The 18149-nt window shown below is 30.6% G+C and overlaps 1 protein-coding gene and 1 long non-coding RNA gene across 2 annotated transcripts; both read right to left on the bottom strand.

The window, feature by feature from the left end:
• Nucleotides 1-305: 305 nt before the first annotated feature.
• LOC112727448 (probable voltage-gated potassium channel subunit beta) lies at nt 306-10584 on the bottom strand. Its single transcript, XM_025777185.3, has 4 exons — nt 9795-10584; nt 9361-9504; nt 8529-8693; nt 306-716 (listed from the first exon to the last, which is right to left on the bottom strand). Exons 1-4 carry the CDS (start codon nt 10362-10364, stop codon nt 603-605), a joined length of 993 nt encoding a protein of 330 aa, XP_025632970.1. The 5' UTR covers nt 10365-10584; the 3' UTR covers nt 306-602.
• Nucleotides 10585-13214: 2630 nt separating this feature from the next.
• Nucleotides 13215-14640, bottom strand: LOC140177318 (uncharacterized). The gene is made up of 3 exons (XR_011869145.1): nt 14447-14640; nt 14187-14287; nt 13215-13702 (listed from the first exon to the last, which is right to left on the bottom strand). It is a non-coding gene; the product is annotated as an uncharacterized lncRNA (long non-coding RNA).
• Between the last annotated feature and the right edge of the window lie 3509 nt (nt 14641-18149).

Raw genomic sequence — 18149 nt, 5'->3', positions numbered from 1 at the left:
ACTGAACTCTGATAATATACCCAAAAATTAATAGCTTTGGTAGATGCACAACATCTTAAATTTTTAGCACCTAAAATACTCGAACAAAATTAGATTTATGAAACCTTCACATCTTAACAAATGTGCACAGATCATATATGGATCTATTATATTAAAAAAATAAAAATAAAATAAAAAATAAAAAAAAAACTTTTCTAAAACACGAAGTGTTGAGCATATTTATGCCAAAAAATATGCTCTCTTTGATAAGCAACCAGGAAAAATAAATTTCTGCCCCAGTAACATTCTAGAGCTCACAACATAGATAAGAATCCAAATAAAGTCTAAAATTAAAAACTTATAAACTGTTCAAATCATATAGCCATCATTAAATCTGAGCCAATGTAAATCCTATACCCCAGTTACTCAATTCTGGGAATATATTGCAACTAAAATCAATTTGGCAACCTTGAACCCAAAAGTAAAGGCAAAGTCAACACCAATGTACAACACAAAGAAGATACAAACAAGGAAGAAAAGAAGAGATCTCAATCGGGAATAACACCAAGCATGCCGATATAAGGTGCAAATAATGTAGCATTGTAGCGGATCTGAAGCAGCATCTATCTGTATGAGTCGGGCCGCTTCGGCTTGCTTTGAACAACAGCCTCGATTTTATCCATCACAGCAGGAGTAAGTAATGGAATGACATCAATGGCTTTCATGTTCTCTTGAATCTGAACAGAAAACAGAAAAAAGTAAGATAAATAACCAGGATATTTTTAATCATACTTAGTACTACTATAAATTGTCAAAATGCATGTATATATAAGGTACGAAAATATGCATATAGATCATGCATTATGTATGATCCATCGATTTTATATTTTTCACTTCAACACAATAGCTTTGGAAAAGATAACATTAAATTTTGGTAACGTGTATATATGTACTAATATAAAAAACCTTTTAAATTTTATTGGACCACAAAAGAAATTTTAAGAGCATCTCCAACGGTGAATAAATGAAGGACCTGTTTACTGTTTGTCTAACAAAAGATGAAGACCAACCGTTGGAACAAAATAAAGATGAGTCCCAGCACATTTTTCAAAGCAAGCAAGGCCCTGCTCAGAGAGACTTGGTTTGTTTTCATTTTGATTTTGATATTTTAACTTGTGGCATTTAAGTTAAAAAAAAATTAAATAATATGGTATTAATATAATAACTAACGTTGCATAATATGTTAACCATACATATATTTAACTTTATGTATATAATTAAATATTATAATTATTTATAAATTAAATATGATTAAGTATTTAATATAGTTATTTAAAAAATTATATTAAATTATATTAATTATTTAAATCATAATTAATATAAGTAATTAAATTAATATTGAATATTAATTATATTATTAAATTAAATTAGCTGTTGTAAAACTAACCGTTAGCCGTTTCAAAATTAGCCGTTGGAAACTAGTCGTTACTATGTTACCGTTATCATTAACAAATATGGCAATTTCACAATGCTTGTCGTCAACTATAGAGCTTAATTATGTTTTTCTGTGTATAAGCAATTTTACAAATTAGTGTAATCGCGAATTATATATTGTGTATTATTGTTATATATGAATTTATTTAATATTAATATCTTTTAATAGTGAATTATTTTTAAATTTATAAATTTAAATTATATTATTGAAAAAAATTAATTACATTAATTTTAAGTATTTTAATTAATTAATTAAGTGGAACCACAACAAAGACTAAAATTAGTTCCTCCTAATAGAGAAGAGAGAGATGCTTTGAGTTCTTATTTACTGTTTATGACGCAAAAGCTGATATGGAGTTATTTTTTATGACAGGTGGACCATAAACAGAAACTGGGATGAATTCGCTACTGGAGATGGTCTAAATGGGTATTTTATAGGAACCGAAAACTTGTTTAAGCCTATTAATTGCTTTTTGCTAGACTCTTCAATAGGTAAACTGCTAGTCTGGTACAGCCAGGACTATATATTCTTTCCCTTATTCTTCTTTCCTCCTTCTATATGTCTATCATCTTTGTTTTCCTTTTTTCTATTTTCGTTCTTGATTTCTGTGAGTAAAAGAAAAATGTCTTTTCTTTTACGATTGTTGTGGTATTAGCGGCAGCATAAAAACTAAAAAAGCATGGTGTTAGAGATGCGCAGGGCTCTGTTTCCCTAATATAAGATATTTTAAAAATGAAGCCTGGCGATACACAAAAAACTTTCAACATTGGTTTTGAGATGTTCCCCTTTCGGTTTAACATCAGTTAAGAACCCATAAATGCAGTCATGTTTTTAACATTGTTGGGACTTGAGATTGGTAGTTTTAGTTTTTATGGAAGCAAAAGTTCCATTCAGGAAGTAAGCCTTTTAAGTATTTTAAGGCTAAGTTCTGTTTCAATAATTTAACTTTCCATTAGTTTCGCCTTTTTCGTGTGTGCATGTGCACGTATGCGCGTGTGATGGCTTTGGTTTTCTTCCCTTCATGAAAGAGAGAATTTTGTGACTTTTTCAAAATTTTCTTTTAAATCCTTTTGGGTCATAGAGAATAGGGGATCAAGTTCTTTATCTTTTAACAAGTATCTTTTAGTTTTTCAAATTTGAACTACTAGTACCCTTTCCATATTTTTCTTCATTTTGATAATTCAAGGTTAGGAAAGGAAGTCTAACTCCCTGGGACCTAGAGTTGTTAACGATACAGTTCCTTGTTGACTAGATCAAATCAAAATCAGATTCTTAATTTATTTCATGAATCTTTTCTGTAAATAGAATTAATTATAATATCCTTTCTGGTTTTAGTTTAGCTTATTTTTAGGAATTTTATTATTAGAAATCTTTCCTTATTTTAGGCTAGTATTTTTTCCATTTTCTAGTTATTTCTACTTCTATAATTCCTCTATAAAGAGATGATTTTATGTACATTTGAATATACATAATATTCAGACACTTCAAGTTGGTATCAGAGCAGAATCTCTGCACTGTGCCTCTGATTTATAGATATGGCTGACAGTTCCTCAGTCATTAATCATGAACAAAAGGAGAACACCACTCCTACTCCATCAGATTTAAAATCTGAGCAACGGGTACTAATTAGTGGTGACTCCCATTCAATTCAGATCACCACATTTCGACTCAATGGGTCAAACTACCTTAGGTGGTCTCAATCAGTTTAGATGTACATTCGTGGAAGAGGGAAGATTGGATATCTCACTGATGAGCAAAGCCAGCCTAACGTCACTGACACTATATAATGTGTGGGATATCGAAAATTCCATGGTGATGACATGGCTGGTGAACTCAATGGAGGAGGATATCAGTAGTAACTATATGTACTATACCACTGCCAAAGAATTGTGGGATAGTGTCGAGGAGATGTACTTTGATCTTGGGAATAAATCCCAGATTTATGAACTTACTCTAAAAGCTAGAGAAATTCAACAAGGGAGTGACAATGTCACCAAATATTTCCACACATTGAAGCGGGTGTAGCAGGACCTTGACCACTTCAATAACTACAAGTGGATTTCAGCCGCTGATGCCAAACACCACCAACAAACAGTGGAAGAAGGAAGGACATTTCAGTTTCTTGCAGGCCTCAATGTGGAGCTAGATGAAGTTCATGGCAGAATTATTGGAAGAACAATCCTACCCTCAATTGGAGAAGTTTTTGCTTAGGTTAGAAGAGAAGAAACTTGTAGAGCTGTGATGATGGAGAAAGGCAAGACTGAACAAACTTCTTTGGAGTCTAATGCACTCTTAGTGGCACCTACTGCACTTAAAAGTTCATCAAATCAAAAGTATCCCTCCAATCTTTGGTGTGACCACTGCAATAAACCTCGTCACACCCGAAAAACCTGCTGGAAGATTCATGGAGAATCAGCACATCTTAAAGGCAGCAAACTTGGTCCTAAAATATGTTCTACCCCAACTGCTCATGATGCTGAAAAATCATCCTTGACTAAGAAACGGGTTGAGCAGCTCATAAGGCTGTTAAATTCCAATTCTGTATCTAGTACTCCTAGTGGTTCTTTGGCTCAAACAGGTAATTTTAGTATTCCTATGTCCCTTAACTGCACCTCAAACTTGAATGCACCATGGATTGTCGATTCAGGTGCATCTGACCATATGACCAGCCTCTCTCCTTTATTTAAAACTTATTCTCCTCCTTTTGAAAATGAGAAAATTAGAGTTGCTGATGGTAGTTTTTCATCCATTGCTGGAAAAGGTACAATTAAATTCTCCAAAAACATTGACATAAGAAATGTCCTACATGTACCTAAGCTTTCTTGTAATCTTCTCTCTATTAGTAAAATCTGCAAGGATTCCAATTGTGCTGTGACATTCTTTGACACTCATGGTATTTTTCAGGACCGGACCTCGAAAAAGATGATTGGCAGTGCTAAGATGATGGACGGGCTCTATCATTTTGAGAATATTTCGGAAGATAAAGTAGCTCAAGGATTTAGTGGTATAAGTTTTATACCTATAAAGGACCAAATAATGCTCTGGCACAACAGACTAGGACATCCTAATTTTCCATATCTCAAACATTTGTTTCCAAATTTGTTTAAGAATATTGATTCTTCCTTAAATGTGAAAGTTGTATTCGTGCAAAAAGCCATAGAGTTTCTTATTACTCTCAACCTTATCATGCATCTAAACATTTTCAGTTGATTTATAGTGATGTATGGGGTCCATCGAAAACAACAACTCAATTTGGAAAGAAATGGTTTGTGACTTTTATCGATGACCACACACGACTATGTTGGATATATCTCATGCATGAAAAATCTAAGGTTCCTAAAATTTTTCAGTATTTTTCAAAAATGGTAGAAACTCAATTTGACACAATTTTTAATATTAAGAAGTGATAATGGTACTGAATTCTTTAACAAAAATCTTGGTGAATTTCTTCAAAAAAAAAAAGGTATTTAACATCAATCTACATGTCCCAATACACCCCAACAAAATGGCATTGCTGAAAGGAAGAATAAACATCTCCTTGAAGTAGCACGTGCCATTATGTTTGAGGGTAATGTTCCAAAGTATTTATGGGGAGATGCTGTCCTAACAGCAGCCTATCTCATAAATCGAATGCCTACGCGTGTGTTAAATTACTACACACCGTTGGATACTTTCAAAAAGAATTTTTCAGCATGTAGGTTGCATTCTAATTTACCTTTAAAAGTATTTGGTTGTACTGTATTTTTGCATACACCTTCACCCCGAAGTAAACTTGATCCAAGGATAGAAAAATGCATTTTTATTGGCTATTCCCCAAGTCAAAAGGGTTATAAATGTTTCAATCCACACACAAAGAAATGTCATGTAAGCATGGATGTTACTTTTTTGGAACATGAAACATTTTTTCAGAAGAAATTTCTTCAGGGCGAGAGTCTAAGTGAAGAAAATTTTTTGCATGAACCTTTACCCACTCTTATCTTACATATTAAGGATACAACTTTCACTGATCAAACAATTTCTAAAATAATTGCCAAAAAAGATGAGGAAATCAATTCTGAAATTGTGCCAGAATTAGTTGGAACACAAACAGAAAAAAAAATACCACAATCAGAAAAGGAGCTTCGATGTTATGTTCGAAAATATCCCAAGAAGAATAGAGACCAGCCCATCATCTCTATACCAACCCAATCTGAAAACCCGGAAGACGGCCCAACTGTAGTACCTGAGGATCTTCCAGGTAAATCTGAAATTGCTACTTCTAATAATAATTTGCCAATAGCCCTTAAGAAAGAAACCAAAACCTGCACCAAAAAGGTACTCAAAACCAGCACCAACCATCCTATTTCCAATTATGTCTCTTACCAAAATCTCTCTCAAAAACGTCGAGCTTTTACTTCTAAAATTACAAATCTGTTTAAGCCTAGGAATATAGAGGAAGCACTAGATGATCCCAATTGAAAATTAGCAATGATGGAAAAGTGGCATGCACTCAAGAAGAATGAAACTTGGGAGATTGTAGATCTGCCACCGGAATACAAAATTGGTTGGCTGCAGGTGTGTTTTCAACATCAAGTGCAATGCTGATGGAAGCATAGAGAGGTATAAGGCTAGGTTAGTAGCTAGGGGATTTACACAAACCTATGGAGTAGATTATCAAGAGACCTTTGCTCCAGTTGCTAAACTCAACTCTGTGCGGATTCTCTTATCTCTTGCTGCGATTTACAATTGGCCTTTACATCAATTAGATGTAAAAAATGCTTTCCTGAATGGGGAGCTAGAGGAAGAGGTATTCATGAAACTTCCACCTGGATTTGAGGCTGAACTAGGGAGGAATAAAGTATGCAAACTAAAGAAATCTCTCTATGGATTGAAACAATCCCCAAGAGCTTGGTTTGAACGACTTGGAATGGTGGTGAAGGGACTTGGTTATACTCAAAGCCAAGCTGACCATACACTTTTCTATAAACATTCAGCAGTTAATACAACTGCCATCTTAATTGTATATGTGGATGACATTATTCTGACAGGTGATGATAGCTTGGAGCTAAAAGACTTGAAAGAAAAGCTTGCCAAAGCTTTTGAAATCAAAGAACTTGGCTCATTAAAATACTTCCTTGGAATTGAATTTGCAAGGTCTAAGGAAGGCATTTTTTATGAACCAACGAAAGTACATCTTAGATCTTTTAAAAGAGACGGGATTACTTGGTTGTAAAGCTGCTGAAACACCTATAGAGCCTAACTTAAAATTGAAGCCAGTTGAACCAGAAAATGTAATGGACAAAGGGAGATATCAACGGTTAGTGGGGAGGCTAATCTATTTATCCTATACACGCCCGGATATAGCCTTTGCTGTGAGCATGGTAAGCCAGTTTATGCATTCACCTGGCCGAGAACACATGGATGCTGTCTTTAGAATCCTAAGGTACTTGAAGGGGTCGCCTGGAAAATGGTTACTCTACAAAAACTATGGACATCTTCAAGTAGAAGCCTATACAGATGCAGATTGGGCTGGAAATGTCATGGATAGAAAGTCAACATCCGGGTATTGCACCTTTGTTGGAGGAAACCTGGTTAGTTGAAGGAGTAAAAAGTAGAGTGTTGTAGCACGAAGTAGTGCAGAAGCTGAGTTTAGAGCAGTGGCTCATGGAATATGTGAAGCACTATAGGTAGAGAAAATCCTACAAAAATTAAAGGTTCTCATTTCTCCACCAATAAGGTTGTATTGTGACAACAAATCTGCAATTTCTATTGTCCATAATCCAGTTCTGCATGATAGAACTAAACATGTTGAAGTTGACAAGCATTTTATAAAGGAAAAGATTGAGAGAGGACAGATTTGTATCCCATATGTTCCGACCACGGAACAATTGGCAGATGTTATAACTAAAGGATTACCCAAGAAGACCTTTGATAGAATAATAAGCAAACTGTCAATGAAGGATATCTTCAAGCCAGCTTGAGGGGGAGTGTTGACTAGATCAAATCAAAATCAGATTCTTAATTTATTTCATGAATCTTTTCTGTAAATAGAATTAATTATAATATCCTTTCCGGTTTTAGTTTAGCTTATTTTTAGAGATTTTATTATTAGAAATCTTTTCTTATTTTAGGCTAGTATCTTTCCCATTTTCTAGTTATTTCTATTTCTGTAATTCCTCTATAAAGAGATGATTTCCTGTACATTTGAATATATATATAATATTCAGACACTTCAAGTCCCCTTCCCAAAAAACCTTCTAGGATTTCAACCTCCGACCTTGAGGATAAAGGTGGCCCATGAATTAATCCAATTCCCACTAAGATAACCCATATTGGATCTGATTCCGTATAGGTTAGTGCCTAGTATGGGGTTGAAAATAAGCTTAAAATTTTCAATAATCTGCTGATTGTTTTCCCTCTTTCGAATGATAAATTGATATGAACCACACTAAAAAAACACTTTGGGATTATTTGACAACAGATTTCAGAGGCAATTTCCAATTTTTAAAAGAGAATGACCTGGTTAAGGAATTATCTTCTGGCAGTGTTTCAAAAGTCAGAAAACAGAGTACTTGTTTTACTGCTTGTTTCTTGTGGCATCCACCACCACCCAAGTCTCTGCCCTTTGGTTTCACAATTTTCCCAAATAGGTTTTTATTTTCTAGATTTTTAAAATTATTCTTAAAAACACCACTTCAAATAGAATTATTCTAATTTTTGAAATGTTTTCCAAAACTAAAGAACAGAACCTGTTTCAAACAGGCCCTTTATCGTTTGTTCCTTGAACCTTTCATAAATGTGTTTTATGTCCTTTTCTATTCCTTCTTGTATTCTCTAGTTTTTACACTTTAATACCTTCCTTTGCTCAGTCCCATTCTTTTCTGTTTTAAGCAAACAGAATTCACCGGATACAGAAATTAGCTTTCAGAACAGTTGTACCGGTATTATGGTCAATTTGGAAAGCATTTTTATTTTAAATGTGTAAAATGAAAGAGTAGGATTTGTATCAGATAGGTTTCATTGATATTCCAACTAAAAGGTCTTCTAAATACGTCTTGAATGGGCGAGAACTAACCTGAGACTCCTTCGTAGCACCAGTAATAACTGATGAAACATTAGGATTGGCTGCACACCATGCGATTGCAAGTTGTGATAATGGCACACCCAGTTCATCTGCTATAGGCTTCAGCCCATCAACCTTTTTGAGCACATCGTCGACCAGTGATCGATTTGCCAGATTCTACAGGACGTGAGAAAAAGAGTTAATAGTTACATGCTTGGTCACAAACAAATGTGATAGAAAAATCATTCAATACATGTTAACAAAGTAGGCATCTAAATGCTAAACTTAACTCTGAGCCAAAAACAAACAGCAACAATATATCAACTACAATTCTTGTAAACAACTCTTTTAAGGAGCGTCTGCAAAATCAATGCTTCTCATTAGTCAATATCATTGGATACATGTGTCCCATTATTTACATTATAAAATGCTGATCCATACACACAACTCTAATAAATAGGCAAGTATACATCATTGTTCGGCAATCAAAATACGACCTCAAATTTGTGATACTTTTTACACCTAAGATGTCAGTTGCAGCAGAAAATACAGATAACATTGCACCATCCACCATGTAACATATCGCAGTATCAACTAGACAAATAAGTCAATTTCTTTTACCACAACTTGTGAGAAACTAAATCCCCAAAGTTAATCCATGCTATAAAAGTCAATACAAAAAGCATATAATGCAACACAAAAAAACAGAACACCCAACTTGAGCCTTCAGCCTTAGAAGACCATGTCCATAGTATCTTTCTTTTAGACATCCACTGCTTGGCAAATTTCCGAAAAAAAAGACACAAACACATATAACTTTCTGGAAATTTAAATCAAGCCTTACTTTGTAATTTTCCAAAGCAAAGCGGCTATCAGGAGGAATAGCTCCTTTCTTGTATTTCCCTGTAAGCACTCCAGATGCAAGTGGACTCCAAGTAGTCAGACCCAAACCATGGTTGCTGTAGAGCGGGAGGAACTCAGACTCAACCTGTAAAGAGAAATAGTTACAGTCAAATCAAAGTTCTTACTAAATCTCGTTGATAAAAAATTAAAAAGAAAATTACGACAATAGACTATGAACAGTCACTGGCTAGCTAAAATTATAAATTTTCTTTCAAACAATATCAATAACCAATCAGCATCTCCTTGCTAACCAAATATACCCCAATGTTCTATTTCACTATTCTATTCCACGTGAATCCAGTAACCGCTATAAGTCCCTCCAGTTAAGATCTACTATAGCAACACAAAGAATGCATCCAAAATCATCAAGCTAACCTTGTGCCTGGACAAGAGGTTATACTCGGGCTGTTCGACAATAGGACCGACCAAATCGAGCCTATCGGCGACGCCCCAGGCCTCAGTGATCTGCTGGGCGGACCACTCGCTGGTCCCCCAGTAAAAGGCCATGCCGTGGTCGATCAAGAAATTCATGGCCCTAACGGTTTCTTCAATGGGCGTAGAGACGTCAGGGCGATGGCAGTAAATGAGGTCAACATAGTCCATGTCGAGGCGCTTGAGCGAGGCCTTGGTGCCTTCGATGATGTGCTTGCGAGAGAGGCCCTTGTCGTTGGGGCCCTGGCCGCCCCAGAAGATCTTGGTTGAAACGACGACGTCTGAGCGCTTCCAGCCGAGCTCACGGATGGCTTGCCCCATGATCTCCTCGGCGCGGCCGTTGGCGTAGACCTCGGCGTTGTCGAAGAAGTTGACGCCGTGGTCGCGGCAGCACTGCAGCAGGGACTTTGCCTCCTTCACGTCTAGCTGGTTCCCGAAGCTCACCCATGCCCCGTATGACAGCTGGCTCACCTTCAGCCCCGATCGCCCTAGATTCTTGTACTGCATCGTCATCTTCAAGGTGGGCGAAGAACAGGGAAATGCACAGTGGATCAAGAGTTTGTTGCGTGCTACTTGCCAATTTGGGGGGAATAAGAAATAAGTAGAAGGGATGTGGTAGTGGAACGTTTTAGACGGTTTTAGAAAATGAGAGATCTTTCTTGCGATGATGGTATCTATCAGCTAAAGTGTTAGGTGTAATTAGGTGTAATTACTAATTATTATTATTATTTTTTTTATCTTATAAAAATCGGATTTCTATACTTAACATGCTTCTAAAAGTGTTTTTCGATTTATTTCTTTAAATTATGTAAAGCAAATCAATTATAACTAATTAATGATATTAATTAATTAATTTGATTAGAAATTTAAATTTTACAATTAATTATATCAATTAATTAATTTAGTTAATTATATTATTTATTTAATTTGATTTGATTGGAGTAAATATTAATTTATTTTAGTAAATAATAAATATGATAACGAAATACATGAATTACTTTAATTAGTTTATTTTTTTCAATGTCATCTATTTATACCAAATTATAATGTATTTTTTACTCATTCCTTCTCTTTTCTCTCTTTCTTTTTCTCTCTCTAGGCTATATTTGGTTGTAAGGAAAGAAATAGAGAGGAAGGAAATAGAAAGGAAAGAAAGAAAAAGAAAGAAATTGAGTGAATTTTTATTTTTCTTAGATGTGTTTGGATGAAAGAAAAATTAAAAGGAAATAAATGTTATAAAAAGATAATTTTATCCTTATATTATAAATGATATAGAAAATAGTAAAAGGGTAATATTGGAAGTAGAGAGAGATTTAATTTTCTCTCCATTGTTGGAAGAAAAAAAATTGGTGGGTCCCACTATTATTTTTCCATCCATTTTCCTTCCTCTTCCATTTCTCTCCTCAACCAAACAAAGAAAAAAAATTATTTTCTTTCCTATTTCTTTCCTTCCTTTTTCCTTCTTCCCATTTTTACCTCAAACAAACACACCTTATCACTTTGTTTGGATGAAAGATAGAAAATGAGAGGAAAGAAAATGAAAGAAAAGAAAATGAAAGGAAAAGTTGATTTTCTTTTATGTTGTTTGGATGAAAAGAAAATAGATGGAAAGAAAATAGAAAAAAATTTTTGTTGTGTTTGGATGAAAGGAAAAGTAAGAAAAGAGAAAATCATAACCAAGTGAAATTATATTAATATCCTTCTTTATATTATATATAAATTATAATATACCAATGTATTTAAATTATTTTCTAATAAAAAAATTATCCAAATTATATTTCAATATTTTAACGTGTTTTCTTCATTAAAAATAATATTTTTTTGAATTTATTTTTATGAATTTATTCTTTTCTATTATCTTTTAATGTCATAAATAAAAATATATATTATTCTTTTAAAAATATATAAATAAATAATCTCGTAAAAGAATAATAAAAACTACTCATACTTTACATCATTAATCTCCTTAAGCATATTTAAAAAAAATTTCACTAAATTGTATTTACAAAATAAAATATTATCAAAAGTTAGTAGCATTTCTTTCCAAGTACGTGCGACCAAAAATCATATACAATTTTTATAAACATATAACAAAACGCCAAAAAAGTAATAATCAAAAGAATTCCTAGAGAGTACTATTTTATCATCAGACAACACTTTTCAAAACGGTAATTCTTCATGGTCAGCGACATCGCCTACTTCCAAAAAATCAATTCTACATAGCTTGAGCCATCTGTACCCATCTATCAAAAAAATAAAGTTTATCTGAGTCAAAAATATTAACACATGATCGATTTTTACTTGTACTAAGCAGCGTACTTCTTGTTCCCAAACATTTTCAAGTTATGATTCCTGCACGAGCATATACAACAAAGACAAATTAATTCAAAGATCATAGTTGATCATGATAATCTATTTTATCGATGTCTTTCTATTTAAACAACCAATCAATCTCAAAGTATATATACATAAAGTGATTTCCAACCATGGTTAACATAAATAAAACAGAAAATTATATCTTCTTTAAATACATAAAGATATACCCATAGTATATGACACTCAGAAACCCGTAATCAATTAATGAAAGCAATAACCTCAAATTAATCAGAAATTAAGTGTGTATAAAAGTTATACTTGTAATGGTTAATGTTTTATGAAAGTACCATATCTCCTAAGCGAACACCAGCAGCTGTCATGAAATAAAAAAGAGCATCCAATCGCATTTCAAGTGGGATCCCAAATATTTGGCGCTTTTTCTGCTCATTTTCACATAAAAACTGATAACACTGCATCCGAGCTGAACCTATCAGTCCTAATTCAGTCAACATATCCCATACATCTGATTCGCTATAAAGGCGAGGCCTACTTTGTTGCATAATAGCCAACCCTTTTTCAGTAATTGCAACTTGTCTTTCAATTAACGAGACTTGCTTTTCAGCAACTGAAACTTGCCTCTCAGCCACTGAAGCTTGTCTGATTCAACCTGCCTCTGAGCTACGTCATGTAGCTTGCTAGACAGATAAGTACCCTCTTTGACAGCATCGGCCATGGTAGTAATTCTCAAAGCAACTTTCTCATATTGTGCCTCCAAAAAATCATTCATAGGAGACTTATGCTTTGTTCCTCTTGACGTTGAAGTCCCACCTAATTGATTTGGTTGACTATGAGGAGCACTTGGTGAATCTAAATTAGCAGAAAACGTTGGGGTATCATGTCCCATATTAACATCTATGTCAGAAAATTCAATATTTTCAAATGAGTCATTCAAATCAATATGATCTCTATCAATTTTTTGAATCCTTTCTCGTGACGTAGCAGCCCCTTTACCAGTAGCTCTATCAGCTCCGAACAACTCCTTCAAAGTATCATAATTCTTAATTTGTATTTTTTTCATTTTTCTGCTTGTGGTTTCTCTTACATAAACAAGTGTTGAAATTATTCATTGACTAACTTCATCAATAGTATAAGTAATAAAAGCAAAGTTTAAGATACCTTAATGAAGTCTTGTCACACTTCCTCTTCAGTTTCAAACTTTCTAGTTACAGAATTCCATGCAAATTCACTTAAGTGATGAAATAAGTCATATGTCTCAGCAAAATGATTTTTCAATATCTTCATTCTATTCTTTATGTGATTCTTTGTTATGTGAGGGCCTATTGCTATACTCAAAGTCTTCACAACATTGGCATATGTTTCAGTTGTCCACGAGCCATCGTGCCTATTACCTTTCGATGCTTTCTCTGCTAATACATTTAGCAAAACTTCATCCATATCATCAGACCATCTTAAATTATCTTTCAAAGGTTGATTGGCTTCTGCTGTTTTATTTCCCTTATTCGGCATTATCTAACCTGTAACAATCCAATAAAAAATTCAATCAAATAATTCTGAGTGTAAACTATACATACATATTCACATTTAAGAAACATTATCACCTATAATGATTGATATACATTCCACATTTCGAATGCAATGTTATCTGAAGTGACCTTTTTGTGTTTTTACAATTTTTTGGCTCTTTCATGATGAGGATTTGGGACTGGGTATATTCAATTTTAATCATGTTTTATTCTTTTGGGTTATCAAAAAATTTCTTAATTTATGATTTTTTTACCATTTAGGAAGCTTTGGACTTTTGAATAAACTATAACTATAATATTAATTCAGTTAATCATTACACTTGGTAATGAAGCAGGTAATAAAGAAATCAAATCAATTAAAAAGAGGAGAAAAAATAAAAAATAAAATTACGAAATCAAACATGCAGAAATCAATAAAGAAAATAGTTCACAATATCATATATATTAATTCATCTTTTGAATAGAGCAACAATACCCAAACGGGAATCACCAACACACACAAGCCAAACACTACGCAGCAGCAGGCACCTTCTGTTGTCGAACTGTATGGAATATCCAGATTTCACAGGTCGAACCCTAGCAAGCAAGCATGCACAAAACGGTGGATTTGAAGAACAACAACAAGAAACCAAAGCAAGAGGATCTTAGTTGAAAAAAAAGAGCACATACTATGTGCATAATTATTTTTCCAGTTTGTTTTTGAAAAAAGTACAAAATCGAACGAAAAAAACTCACATTTGGCTTGAATTTGCAATGATGAAGAGGAGAAAGAGCTGTCACGACGATGACGAAGCTGTCGTGGCTTGTGGACAACGAAAATGAAGCCGCGGTAGCACTGTCGAGCACAACGATGAAGATGCGGTGGAGAAGAGAAGTCTCTCCAAGTTTCAGAGACAGATAGCTTACATTAGGAATTTTTCTTCGATGTTAACAACATGGGTAAATTTATCATTTTACTTTCATTGTAGAGTTGTCATTAGTTTTCTTCGCAACTTTGGAAGGAAAAGTTGGATGTGGGTCCCACACCACTATTTTCACTTTCTTTCCGGTTTCCATTCACATCCAAACAACGGAAGATGAAGTTTTCTCTCTCTTTTCCTTCATTGCATTTTCTTTCTTTCTGTTTTCTATTGAACTAAACAGTGTGTATATGTTATGTTAAGGGTACAATTTTTGTAATTTATTTAATTTTTATTTCTTTTATTACTATTTATACATTTTATTTTTTTTATATTTTTTAAAGATTTTTGTCTATTTTAGTTGCTCATTATTAGGCGCATATTTTTTTCTTTCTAGCTTTGATTAATAAAAGAGATGTATCTTTTTTACGATATTTTTAAATAATCTTACTATAATTTTGTTTTGTAATATTCTCTTTTATCATGTGTACTTCATGTGTTTAAGGAGTTGACTTAAAGTTATAATATGATATATAAAATTATAATATGATTTACAGTATGCTAAAATATTAGGATATTATCGTATAGATATTTTTAAATTTGTCCATTAAATTCAATCGTATAGGATCTTAAAAATTATGCAATTATGTAATTATTTATTTTTTTATATAATTATTGAATTAGTCATTTATATTAGTGAGACTATTTTTATTATTAATATTTATAAATATACTATTATCTGTATAATTAATTGAACCATCTTATTCGTTTAAGTTTAATTCTATTGAATTAATTATTCGAGATGACATCGCTATTTCTATTTTTAAAGATTTTTTTCTAATATTATTTAACAATTATAATAACATGATAATAGTTAAAAAAGGATAGAACAAAAAAAATTTTAATGTGAAAATAGGAAAAAAAGAATAAATTTATTTAATAAATTTTTCAGAATATATATGTTTCTTCTTTATAGATAATTATTGTAAGGCATCAAAAACTCTAACAATTATTAAGAATAAATGATCGTTATAAAAACAATGCCAGTTTAAATGATATACAAATAAACCATGCCAAACATAACGTACAACTTAAAAGGGTTATTTATGAAAGAATATAGTTGATAACATTTAATTTTTTTACTATTTATTTCAAAAAAAATTCTTAATTACTCAACAATCTTTAATTTTAAAATTCACTATATATATATATATATATATATATATATATATATATATATATATATATAAAACGATTTTACTTCTTTTTTTGATAAAATTCTACTTGTGATGCTAATTCTTCTAATGATGTAAATGTGGATAATTATATTTTTATTTTTTGATATAATCGATATATTATTAATAATGAATAGTAATTAACTCCTCATATTTTTAATCAAAGCATTTTGACGATAGTTTTTATTTATTGATGTTAATGGTTGATTATTTCTTTAAAATAAAATGCATTATAATTTTAGGTTATTTTATAATTAACAATAATGCTTGATTAATTTTTTAAAAATAAATTACATTATGATTTTAGGTTATTTCATTATACATAATTAATGTTAATAATACTAAATTACTCTAAATTTTTTATTTTCTATGGTTAGTAGTTAATCCCAAATTGAAAAGATTATGTTGAATTGTTGAATAGTCCAAGTATAATTGAGGTAGTTAATTTAGTTTATTTGTTTATTAATATATTTGATCGAAAGCATGAATGATAAATAAGACAAAAAAATAATTAAAAAATAAAATATTAGTAATTACTTAAAATAAATAAAAAAAAAGTTATAGTGTATTATTTTATTTACATTATTAATAATTAGAAGAATAGAAGGTAAATAATTATTTTAAATAGACATTGAATTCAGTTTTATGGTACTAATTTATTTAAATTGTTAATAAAATTTTATAATTTTCAGATTTATATCTATTCAATTTATGTATTTTATTTTATTTTACTTTAACAAAAAATTAAAGCGTGCCTTTTTAATTATTTTTTTAGAAAGTATAGTGAAATGAGTTATATCAATTATAATTAATTATCTATAATTAAACTAATTGATTGTGTTAATTTGTAAGATGAATAACACATAATAAATGGTGTGAAATTAATTATAATAAGTTAATAATTAATAAATAAAAAAAATTTTTATTGTCTTTTGATAACTACACATTTTTATTCTTTCACTTATTCTTTATCTCTTCTTTTCACATTTATTTTATTTAATTTATTGAACCAAATCAAGTCTACTAATTATTTATATTAACTAATTAAGTATTTTTTGATGGCTCTGCTAACTGTGCTCTTAGAGCATAAGCTAAAAATATTATAAAAGAAATATTTTATAAAAATTATTAAAAAATAAATATTTTTAAAATGTGTCCTTAAGAAATAAGTTAGCTAAATTATTTTTTAATTTAATGTGTTTGATTTATTCAACTATATTAATTATAACTAATAAATTATATTTATTTGATTTTATTAGAATAAATAATATTCCATCATTTATTATTTTATTTGATTCATTAAATTACATCCATCATAACTAATCAAATATTTAATTTAATTAGAATAGATATTTAATTATTTAAAATTTTGTTCGATTCATTAAACCACATAAATATTAAATGATTTAATAAATAATATATAAGGCAATGAAATAAATGAATTTATTTAATTTAATTTATTATCTTATTATTATTATTATTATTATTATTATTATTATTATTATTATTATTATTATTATTATTATATATATATATATATAATAAAATAAGTATTAATTAATTGATACTTAAATAAAACGAGTATTAATTATTGAGAAGGTAACGAGTTTATATTTTGTATTAATTAATAGATACTTAAATAAATTATTTAAACTGGTCACATATATTTTTTAATTACTCTCTTATTAGTACAGTCCAGTAAATAAAATGGATATTAATCATTGTAGTGAATGAATATTTATTATTTTTAAATGAATTCATTTAATTTATTTAAAAATATTGCAGGATTCTAATTCTATATGCTACGATTTTATTTTGTTATTAATGTATATATACTCCTATATTATATATTCTATGATTCTTATATTTTCAAATTTTCTTTAGTTTAATTTATTATTTTTAGTTATCAAAATTTATTATTTTTAGTAATTATTTTTAGACATCAATTTAATTTTTTTAATTTAATAATTCAACAATATATTTTAATTATATATAATTAGAATGTGCTTTCTATCCTTTTTTCCTTTTTATTTTATGTTTAGGTATAATGTTTGTAATTTCTTTATTGTTATTTTTCTATCTGAATTTTGCTAAATATTTTTATAATTTAGTTTTATATCAATTATTTTTTATGTATTTTGATTAATAGAATTATTTTTTTAAAGATATTTTAAATTTGTTATAATATTTTTATAAAAGTTGATTAATAGGTTCTTCTTCAAAATTTTTTTCTTGAAATTTGTTTAATGAGAACGTATTTTAATTTTTTTCCTTTATCTATTATATTTATTAATTATATTAATT

Source organism: Arachis hypogaea, chromosome 12, assembly GCF_003086295.3.
Source record: "Arachis hypogaea cultivar Tifrunner chromosome 12, arahy.Tifrunner.gnm2.J5K5, whole genome shotgun sequence".
Taxonomy (NCBI): domain Eukaryota; kingdom Viridiplantae; phylum Streptophyta; class Magnoliopsida; order Fabales; family Fabaceae; genus Arachis; species Arachis hypogaea.
This window is presented reverse-complemented; position numbering and strand designations above follow the sequence as displayed.